Source organism: Drosophila sechellia, chromosome 2R, assembly GCF_004382195.2.
Source record: "Drosophila sechellia strain sech25 chromosome 2R, ASM438219v1, whole genome shotgun sequence".
Taxonomy (NCBI): Eukaryota; Metazoa; Arthropoda; class Insecta; order Diptera; family Drosophilidae; genus Drosophila; species Drosophila sechellia.
The window spans coordinates 14746069-14757374 of record NC_045950.1 but is presented as its reverse complement, the minus strand read 5'-3'; the positions used below and the strand labels follow the sequence as shown (position 1 = coordinate 14757374).

General features: G+C 45.9%; 3 protein-coding genes across 4 annotated transcripts; all 3 read left to right on the top strand.

Moving 5' to 3' along the window:
- Positions 1 to 101: 101 nt before the first annotated feature.
- On the top strand, positions 102 to 2671 carry LOC6609837. Its single transcript, XM_002034453.2, has 2 exons — positions 102 to 2075; positions 2186 to 2671. Exons 1-2 carry the CDS (start codon positions 295 to 297, stop codon positions 2544 to 2546), a joined length of 2142 nt encoding a protein of 713 aa, XP_002034489.1. The 5' UTR covers positions 102 to 294; the 3' UTR covers positions 2547 to 2671.
- Positions 2672 to 2861: 190 nt separating this feature from the next.
- LOC6609836 lies at positions 2862 to 5727 on the top strand. The gene is made up of 3 exons (XM_032716138.1): positions 2862 to 4448; positions 4592 to 4811; positions 4871 to 5727. The coding sequence occupies exons 1-3, from the start codon at positions 2862 to 2864 to the stop codon at positions 5710 to 5712; spliced, it is 2649 nt and encodes an 882-aa protein (XP_032572029.1). The 3' UTR covers positions 5713 to 5727.
- Positions 5728 to 8253, top strand: LOC116800555. Of its 2 annotated transcripts, XM_032716140.1 has the most exons (3): positions 5728 to 6735; positions 6788 to 7309; positions 7368 to 7484. In XM_032716140.1, the coding sequence occupies exons 1-3, from the start codon at positions 5751 to 5753 to the stop codon at positions 7382 to 7384; spliced, it is 1524 nt and encodes a 507-aa protein (XP_032572031.1). In that variant the 5' UTR covers positions 5728 to 5750; the 3' UTR covers positions 7385 to 7484. The 2 variants fall into 2 exon arrangements, with proteins under 2 accessions (XP_032572031.1, XP_032572030.1); XM_032716139.1 differs by having other exon boundaries at positions 6788 to 8253.
- The last annotated feature ends 3053 nt before the right edge of the window (positions 8254 to 11306 follow it).

The window sequence follows — 11306 nt, the reverse complement described above, 5'->3', positions numbered from 1 at the left end:
ACAAATTAATTTTTTCATACAAATATGTTGTTTATCACAAGAAAGAATAAGATATTGCATTTCTATAGCCTTAAAAACAAACATTTCATGGCAGGCCGTGAACCACTTGTCAGGGTTTTTCCCATAACAGATATGGCACCAAAAGTGCATCCAAAATTTTCAATGAACCCACAAGCCCCAACTAAACCAGAAAAAAAAACTATTCAACAGCACAGCAAGCCAGCAGAAACTTTCAGAGTCAGCAGTTGAAGAACAAAACCTCCAGCGAATCGAGAAGAATCCATCAATTCCGGCATGGTTCGGAGAAGGGTGCTGAGTAATTCGGCCAAGCAGGCTTCGATGAATGCCTATCAGCAGCTGTGGCAGCAGCAGCAGTTCGCTCGAGCTCCACTAGTTGCCGCGATGCCGGAATATTGGCATTCAGTGTGCAACAAATTCGGTGGCGCCATGCCGCGAATGGCGGTGATAGCTCCGCCGGAAGTCAGTAGCCGGAAATTGAGTCGTCTGCGTGGCCAGCTAATGAAATCCCACCGAAAAAGCGCTGCGATTCAGAGCTTCATCCCAAACTACGGACTGCAGCAGCATCCTCAAATGCAATTTCAAAGGGGCTATCACAACGCCGGCAATGGATCCTATCCAAGTCGAAGTGTTTCCACGGCAGCTCTACTGACACCCGGTTGCATCCTAGCTGCTTGTCAAAATCAGTGCTACGATGGTGTTCCAGCAGTAGGAGTTGCATCCGCGCCTCAGCAACAACATCTTCATTTGAATCAAGGAAATTTGTTCAACTATCCGGGGGCAGTTAGTCCCTTGCAATGGCAACAGCAGCAGTATCAAGTGCAGCAGCAATACAAGCAATATCTATTGCAGGAGCAACAGCAGCAGAAGACAGCACCTGTTGGTATTCTGAAGAATTCTTCAAGAACTGGAGCTGGTCAGCAGCTCAATGGGAATTACTTTACTGCCAGTCCTCCTCCAAAAACGAAGAAAGTGACAATCAGGAACACTTCTCCCGCCCCTTCCACATATCAAAAACCCATAGTGGAGAAAATTAAACCTTTGCTTGATATTCCGCCGAAGCCAAATAAGAAATCCAAACTGAATACACTGAGAAAAGAGCGACAGCAACTAGAGCAGTTGCAACTGGAACGAGAGCTACTCAAGCAACGAGAATCTATTGAGAATCAAAAAAAACAATTGAAGCGAGGTCATCAAAACCAAAAGGATTCATTGAATCAGACAACCCATCTGGAACCTAATACATGTGCAAGCTTCAATTTCGGAAAATTGGCAGACCGTTTTATAAAAGGCTTTAGTTGCGACTCAGATACAGAGACTCCCATGTTTACGGCAGCCAATGCTAAAATCAAACCACCTAATCAAGGTAATGACAAACCAAAGAACTTTTCTTATGAGGGCAATACACTGGCGAAAAAGCCCGAGTTGAAAGCCAAGCCTAAAAAGTTGGATTTGACCAACAGGGAGAGTAAGGCATCATCTACAGGCTTGCTTGATCGCGTTTCCAAAAGTGTGGATTTGGAAATAGATAGCAGCACAATTACACTGACTACAGAGCAGAATCAGTCAAAAGCGCCATATCAAAGTCGCACTTCTTTGACCGACAAGGCCACGAATACGGGACCAGCAGACCCTCTGAAAAAGTATTTAAAGCCTGGTCCACAGAAAGCCACATCGACTACATCAGCGACTAGTAAAGGATCGCGAAAAGTGAACATCAACGAGCTGTTGCGGAATGAAAAAGTCAAGGGGCTGGAAGACAATCCCACGTGGCACTCGCTAATGCAACTGGTGGCTCATATGTGCGAGACCAAGGAGAGCGAGAAGGGCGATAGGGAGCAAAAGAATCGATTGCTGGCAGGATCTGGTGCCGATGGTCTTCAGAAGCAATATTCCGTATACCTAATGGTTACCTCTGATGAAGAAGACGACGACAACGACGACAGAACTTTCACCAAGACGAATGGGGAGCTAAAATTGGGCAACCATCAAGGGATTCATGGGGGGAACGAGTACGTCCAGCGGTGTAGCAATGTCTACCAAGCGGAGCATCCCAGGTAAATTAAAGCATATTCATATCATTTCCATTTAAGATTTCGATATGCAAATCATTTTTTTAAATATTAAAGCTTGATTGATAAATTATACTCTCAATCCTCTTTCGTAGGCTAATTCGCCACAAACGCTCGAGGAAGAGATTGAATCCCCGCCTGCGTGATCTTTCCATTCCCTATCCCAATACACAGACTCAGTTGCCAATGAGAAGACCACTCCACTGGCCCAAGCCGGATTACTCCAAGCCACAGGGTCGTTCGAGTCGTACTCGGAATCCACCACGTGCTCGATCCTACTCCTCAGCCAAGAAGGTTGTGGGCAAGCGAAGTCAGAGATCCTTGAGAGCAACGCTCGACGAGAAGCGAAGCTGGCGCTTGTGGCAGGATCTTCCAATGACCGCCAAAGCTCTGAATAAGGCTTATAGCCGCATGTTGAACCTATCAGGAGCTATCCGAACCTCCACGGATATATAGAACATCTATGTTTTGTAAACTGACCAACTTCAGATCATCGATGAACACCAAAGTGCAGCTTCGTTCTCCCATTGAAGAACAAAGCTGACCTTTTGTTTTCGTCTTTGATCTAAGATCTTATTCCTGCTACGAATAAAGAATGTTTTTGGCTTTAAAGGTCAACTTAGATTTTTATGTCATACCCACACATCAAAAATGTTGGGGTACACCGATGTTTTTTTACACACCTTTCACGCATAAGAAATATCTCTAAATTATTTATATCCAAAAAACCATAAGAACAACGGATGTTAAAACTTCAAGATCCAGTGAAAAATGGCTGATCCATGTGTTATGCCCGGTCAACTTTCTGGCAAATCTTTCTTGACCATCGAAAATGCAACTAGTGGTTTGAGCTCAAGCACCGACAACCATGAAATATCCATGGATCTACGCCAAGGAACTAAGCTCAAGAAAAGTGCTTCGTTCACAGGTTTCGGTTCCCATTTTGTCGGTATAACACTGATTCCGGAAAGGAGAAGGAGGGTTTCTGGCGGGGATTGCGAGTACTATCAGCAGCCCAACTTACTGCGAAATCCGTTGGTCGTTCGTAGTGGTAATATACCAGATGATGGTGAGTGCCATCCCAACTGCCCTTATCGAGGAAATCATCAGGCACAAAACAATTGCGAGCAGCCACCGAATCAATATCATGATCACAGCTATCAGCATGAACAATCTGCACAGAATCAGTCGTGTTATTGTGACAGTAGAACACCCCAGCAAAACCATGGACAGCCATATCACCAGGCACGCACCCAATCCCAGCCACGCACCCAATCCCAGCCACGCACCCAATCCCATCAAAAGGATCGACATGACAGTGAATGTGGATGCGATCAACCATCGGGCAGAAGAGCTTACAGGACACCCTCCTCGCACTACATGGAGTACAGGGAGTTCCAGCACAGTCCCAAACACAATCCTGCTGTAGATTCACAACGAAAGAATCGATTGCAAAATAAGACCTCGGAGTGCAGTTGTGGATCTCCTGAACCTTTGCCAGAACGCAAACGAGCTCAGAAAACTAAACGGTTGCAAAAACAACCATCTGAATGTAGCTGCGAATCAGAGGAAAAGCATCATGTTCAGAGTAAGCGATTGAAGATATCATCATCCGATTGCAGCTGTGGGGATGAACATTCACCGAGGAGACCGCAAGTTCATAGAAAGAGTACCCCGGACAAAAGTTATTACCTAAGAAAACCAACTCCAGGAGCCCAAACTTGTTCCGTGCGTTGCCAGGCTCGCTCCCACGTTCAAGGACCACCTCCTCCACCAGCCCCAAAGCGAAAATGTCCTGCTGCTACACCGCCACCGGTTTGTAGAAAACCCACACCCAAAACCAAGCCAACGAATTCGACAAAAGGTAAGACCAGACAATGTAGTGCCTGCAATCGCTGTGCAGACGTAGAAAGCGATGCCACTGACTACGTGGAGTACAGTCGTTCCCGCACGGAGGTACTTAGGAATCCCCTGATTCAATCTCGTTCCGAGTATGATGACAATGGAGTACCTCCCTACGAGAGCTATAGTGAAGAGTGTCCTGTCCAGCGAAGAGAACATTCTCCAAGTTGCAAGCGAACCAAACCGGAAAACCGTAGTCGTGCCTGTAAGGAACCACCAATCTGCTCCAATGAAACCCTAATGGAAAAGCCGGTGAAAAGCTATCGCTTTAGTTGCCCAGAGAATGGCAAATGTTCGTCCTGTCGAAAACTGTGCCCGAAATGCCACAAGGTTCTGGCCCAAAAGAAGAAAACTTCTTCGGCCAAGAAGTGCGCAGCATCGGTGGCCCAAAAATGCTGTCCCATGTGCGGATTACTACCCATGATGCCGAATATTTCCATTCCGGACGTTGGCAGTGTAAGTTAATTGAGGCATAGTTCGAGTTACGTCCTTCCACAAATAGATTTTCATATCATACCATTGCCATATAGTATCTTTTCATAACAGCTGCGCTATAAACACTCAACTGACAGCTAATTTTGTATGGTTTCCTCCCAAAGGGCAACCGCATTATCTACAAGACACTGGGAAGATGTCGACCGAGGAAATTGCCCAAGACTCGATACGAATTGACCATTTGCTGCAAGAAGCGCTGCCAGGGAGGTCGGAACTCACACTACATGACGGGCACTGTGGCCACGAGTTTGAAGAGAAGGGCCAAGGCGGCGCTGACAGAGGTTAATCCAGTGGCGCCACCGCGGATGTCAAGTCACAGACAGGGTTAGTTTGTTCGTGGCATTCAGATACATTCTCTTTAACGCAAAGATCTTTCTTTGAAGGTGTCAGACAATCCCCTTTTCCACCTCAGAATATGCCCAGTCATCCAGTATCTCAGCCGACAGGACACGTTAAGAGTCCGAGCAGAGCAGGTCACTCCTATTTAGACCAAAATCGCTCTAGTCCATCAAGTTCTGCTCAGCCACGTGAGAGACCAGCTGCTCCACCACCATTTAAAATGCGTTCTCCTTCTGCGAACGTGGTGCAGAAGGCAGAGAAACGGGAGGGAGAAAGATACCAGCATCCTCCCCAGCAAAGACCAAGGACTATGCAGCCCGTTATTGAAATCCATAGTACTACAAGAGGTCCCTCGAATCCTAAGGAACATACCAGATCACATAGATCACAACCAGAACCAGGACCATCAAATAGATCCCAAACAGAACCAGCGAATAGACCACAAACAGAACCACCAGCACCCAGTCGATCTAGACCTGAACCCCAGGTTCTACCACCATCTTTGATAGCACCCGCCTCAATGGATGCGGAGATAACCGAGCCCGTTCGACGTGGAGCTTCCTATTTGGGCACTGAGTTGAATCCCTTCTACAGAGGTAGTTTTCTTAGAGTTCGTCACTCAAGGGACTCAGCTCAGAACCGCTTGAGTCCCATTCACCAGAGAGGGGAGATCTCGGAGGTGCTGAGGCCGCCAACAGTTCCAGGAATGGGTTTACCCGTTAAGTATACGAGGCTAAGCCAGCTGCAGGCATGGGTATTTGGAGATCCTTTCGTAAAGGGTAAAACCAATACGGGAACCTGGAGCTGGCGACAAATTTTTGGCCGGAAAAAGAAGCGTCCTGCTGCCAAGGATAAGCCAGGCAAGACCATGGACGCCAGTACATAGGCTTAGAGTCTGATGTCTAAATAGAAACTCTTTTAAAAATGAAACATTTCGTCAAAAACAAAATTATGGGCCATTTCCGAAGTTCAGAGCAGCAGAGAAAAGATGCGGGCGAGGGAAGCCACACAGATCGTTCCCAAGATAGTCAGGCCGAGGTGTGTCCAAACCCACGTCCTGCTCCCCAAATATCGTGTCCTGGTAGCCTGAATGTACCAGAGAAAATGTACGTTCTTAAGAACTGCGATCGATGTCAGGACTATAAGGTGCAACCCTGCAATCAAAATTGTAAGTGTCGAAAAAAAAGAGCTCCCTGCTCAGGTCAGTGCGGAATTTCGTATCAGGATAGATCGTCAACGCATTCCCAGGACAGCATTACAGAAGCGGTGGTACCAAGGACCAAGTTGTCTGAGCCATCAAAGTCCTTAGATGACCTTGCCTCAGATCGTCGAATGGGTGGCAACTGCCCCATATGCCAATTTTGTGGACAAGAGGAGATCCGTCAGCCAGGTCAGAATATGTGTGCGCAGTGCAATGAGAAGATCCAGGCAGCCGTAGACAATTATCATGTGCAGTGCCAAGGACAATGCCAAACGACAGCGGGACAGGCGTGTCCTTATCAACAAGTTCAACCGCAATACCAGCCACAACTTCAGCCAGCTGGTCAGTGGCAACAGTTGAGTGGAAATCCGTATGAAAACGGTCAACAGCATCAGCGAGAACAACCCTTCAACATAATTGTGCTTCAGGATTGCAACAATCATTCACTGATCGATCAGCTAACAGCTGCTATAAACCGCGGCGGAGGTCAAGTGCATATGCCAACGGAAGCTCAGTCGTCTGAAAATAAAGCCTACCCCAACAACTATCCCAATAACTATCAAAACAATCCACTATCTGGTTTTATAGACTACGAGTACGTGGACCCTAATCGCAAGGAATATGGTTACGAACCGGAAAGGGACGATCGGTACGACTATGGATATGATGTGGGTCCTTGGCGCCAGGACCCCTACTACCAAAGAGATGGTAAGTTGATATATCGTATACTTATGTTAGTAAAGTGGATCATATCTTCTAGCCTATGACGACGACGGCTATCAGAACTACGGATCATGCAACAGCTACGATTGTCCCGCCAAAAACCGTGCCAACCAGAATATAGGATCCCTAGGCACCAATCAAACTGATCAGCCTTGGAGCCAGTCATACGATTATGGCCAATCCAAGAGTTGCACCTGCAGCTGCCAATTCTGCCGCAAGGCTTTCGAAACCAAGGATAAGCTGGCTCTGCTCATTGCCCAGGCCTTAGAGATCTTCATCAGTAATAGTAATACCAAGGAAGAAAAGAAAAGTGAGCAGACCAATAAGACTAAAGCAAAGAAAAAGAAGGTTGCAAAGAGCATGAACCCGGAACCCGACGAAAAGATTCTACCACAGTCCAAGCAGGAGAGTGCAGAGCACGTTGGCAATTGGCCAACGAAGGTAACTCCAAGGTCAAAGACGATGGAAACTCCAAGGTCAAAGACGAAGGAAACTCCACGTTCAAAGACGAAGGAAACTCCACAAGTAAAAGAAACTCAATTGGGAAACGAAAAGAGTAGTAAGGGGAAATTTAGCTACCAATCCACGCAAAGTAACAAGACGATTTCCATCCAAAGTTCGACTCCGAAAGTAGCCAAACATTTGGGACACCAATTCAAGGTTGCGGTGGCCCACAACGAATCCAGCCACGATGAAGATAGTATGGTATCGCACAACAAGACGCCTTCATTTTTCCTGCCCAACTGCGAGGAACATCGCTGCAAACGGAATTGCAATGGGCTATGTTCACGAAAGCCGCATGATTGTGATAAAGGTTGCAAGTCGAGATGCCGCGGACCCTGCTCTAAATCAGGAGGTGGTGATGGACGTAGCCGCAGAAAGGGATCGAAGAAACAGCAGCGATCCAATCAGAGGCACTCCCGTTGCCAGCAGTGCAACCAGGGTGAGGGTCGCCAGTGGCAGGAAGTTAGCGCCAACGACTGTCCGGCGGGCACGAAAACCGGGAATCGTAATGCCGGAGGCAGTGGAGGCGTTGGTAAGAACGCGCTCTTGGGACTCAGTCCCATTGCCCACTATCGACCCGGAATGCTTCAGTTTCCCGTGAATTACCTCCTGGCAGGCACCAACTTCCGGCGGAGGCTCGTTCGCACCGCCGCCGGCGTAAAGTTGCACCAGAAACCGTACTTGGACAAGGCCGATGCCAAGGATCTGCCCAGCTTTCCGTGCCGCCAGAAGACTAGCAGCCCCGACTGTCGAGCACCCGTTAAAAAGTGGCTCTGAGCTCCAGAACGCGTCGCCGAATTATATGCATTGTTGCGTATCGAAGGACCTAGATGGTGATCCTTCGATCCATACAGTGCATACGTTCGCCCAGACGCGTAGTGGCTTATAGTTTTCTTTTTCCAAATTCTTAAGTAGTTTTAGCCTGATCAATATTTCAAAAGTGCAATAAACCGGTTAGAATTCCAACACCACCAACAACACCAGAGTTTAATGTTTTAAAACTATCTTAACTAACCTTTAACCTACCCCTTTAGTAAATATACATTTTCTGTAAGCATCAACTACTTGTCTTTTCCTACCCGCATCTGCATTAATCCGTTTATTTGTCTGTTTGCCTCGTTTGCAACAATCCAGCAAATTTCCAACTAATTTCCGGATCTTCCGGCTTCCGTCTTCCGGACGTCCGTCCGTCGTTGGCACTGCCGTTTCCGCTTCCTGTGGCCCAGATTAACCGCTCTGAGCGGCGCAAATCAAAAGACGTGGCCAGCAATGAGCCGGGACAAACAATTAACGCCGCAGGCGTTTCCTCATCGCCACCGACCAAAAGTCACTAATCACCGGCAATATTTTGGGAGTTTTCAATCCGTACCTGAGCGGGACGTGAACGGACAATGGGCTCAGAATCAAATTGAGCCTGCTGCAGCAGCTTCCTGCACTGCATTTCACACTGCCACGAAATGAGAAACTAATTTGGTATCCCTGCTGCGTTCGACTTGCCACATGTCCTGCGGAGAGGCTGTCAGGATGGCTACACTGTGGAAAAAAATCGGGTAGCGATGCCTGAATAATGTTCCACTGTGTCTAGAAAGATTTTAAATTATTATGAAATATTTTGCAACAATTTCGGTATTTGAAGCTGGAAGAAACTTCAGCAACAAAATGTATAATTTACTATTTAATTTAGTCCTTAAAAATTCATTTCCTTACAAAAGATGGTATACAAAGCTGATCATTCCTTGTTATTTGGTATAAAATCATGTAGCTCACATGTAGAAAATATAAAATATTTATAAACATGCTTAGGCCATAAGTTCGTGCTCAGTGTAAAAATGTTAATTGCAACGCACAGCATTCTACGCACTTTTCTCCGCTCAGCAGGACATCCTTTTCCTTGTTATTGTTGTTTGACAACATTTGTTTTTACGATTCCCTGCGTTTCACGTCCTTCTCTTTTCCTACCCCCGCTCCTGTTTTGTGTACAGAGTACGCGCCTTCCCATCTCGATTCCCGTTTCCGCTCGGGAGTAGCCTTAATTTCTGCCCCGCACTCCCGACCTCGAGCAACAGATGAATCCTTGCGAGTTGTGAGCTCCTGCAGGAGGCGGACCTAATCCCTTGTGTTGTTTGGCGAACGGGATGCGGGCAGGAAATGCAATTGTCTAGGCTCAAATATTTGGCAAATGCGCCGAGCCATTCATTCAGCGGATGCACGTATCCCATGAGTTGTCGATTGGTATCTGTATCTGGCCATTGTTCTGTTTGTTCTTGCCAAACGGAATCCGTTAGTTCGCTATCAATTGAACATGTCATGGGTTCACATCTTAAGTACCTCTGTTACTAATCTATATGCTTTATGACTATCATCTAAAATTAGTACTAATTAAAAAGTATCTTTTACGAAACTAGGTATGTATCTTTTTCAGTTGAATGACAATATAAGCCTAGTTAGTTAGTTTCAGGCACTTAGTTATCTATCCCTCTCTTTCCGTAGCTAAGTACTTCCCTAAGCCCATAATCACTTCCCTACCTCCATAAAGACATCCTCCTACTTCCCCTCGAGAAGAGCCGCCTACAATCGTGATCGGATTGGATCTGTGTAAGTGGTTTAACTAACAAAGAACCTTCGCCTCATTAGAGATTTCCCTTCGGAGACAATCCGAAGCCGCTGAGCTTTCCACACCAGTTTTCTGCCATTTATCTGTGTTCTATGCGTGGATAGTTCTGGGGCATGTTGTTGTGGGTTTTCGTTAGTTTATTGCCCGGTGGGTTGGACCACAAACCATTTACGTGACACGTTTTGTAAATTCCCATTGCGGACAATGGTGTTGTTGCCGTTAATCAGATTCACGGAGCATTTCTTCATCTCCGTTCTCTTTATTTACTTTCATTGTTATCATTTGAAAATGCCTTAATCCGAATTTATGAAACGAAAGCGGAAGTCGGCTGTGGCTTGTTGCCCCATTGTCTCCGGTATTCGGTGCCCGGTTTCCCAGCTCCCGGTGATATACCCATCAGATCTTGCCTTGGATGCTACACTTGAGATAAATCATTTGCAAGATCATATCAGATAAAAGAAAATTCTATTTCAGTTTTAAAAACTCAACTGACTAGAACATATCATATTTTTATTAGTAAACTAAGAAAAGAAAAGTATTTTCACCATTGTTATAAAACATAGTTAAAGATTTAAATACAATATTTTTTAAAGTGTATAATCCCTGGCCGACTGTGTGGCCTTTCGTTGCAATGTTTGTGTCTGCCAGTTTCTTTACGAGCGCGTCTTATTTTTCCAGCTTTTTTTTTATTTACGGTTACTTGATTTCGTTTTATTATTATTCCACTGATCGATTCAAACGTTTTCTCGTAATAAGATTTCAGTTGGAAACTTGAGAAAAACCAGGAAAAAGCGCGGAAAACGGGGGAAAACATGACAGCTGCTACGCCTCCGGCGAAATTCTACGAAGGAAAACGATGAAAACTTTATGACGGAAGATGCCACACAATCTGTTTATTGATTTATAGTCTGGCGAAAGTGCCAATAAAACTGGAGTCTGCTTGGGCTTAGTTCTACGGAGGGGAATCCCCCCGATGGGATCGTTAAAATTACCATCCTATTCCAACACTCGCTGCATCTACTTTCTGTATATTTTTGTAGACCTTTAATGACGGTGGATGTCTAGATGGAGCCAAAGAAATTTACAAAACCATATTATATATATGGCTCGTAAATCGTTTAGCTCGGGGTTGGTTTGGCTCTATAAATAGCTGGCGACACCCCGAATATGGGATGGATATTTTTGGGAATTCGATATATTTCCACGGCACACGCCCCCCCATTCCCAATCCCAGAATCCCAGCTCCCGATCTCCATCCCCACACAGCTGCCAGATGTAGAAACATGCGTGTAAATCAACTATCGTGGCCGATCGTGTTGGGGGATTTAACTTCCTTTGCCGGCAATTTATGCGCAAACACAATCCGGACCCGGGCACGTAATTGAAAATCAACATAGCTAAGCAAATATCCACACAGGCATTCCTTTGGGCAATTATC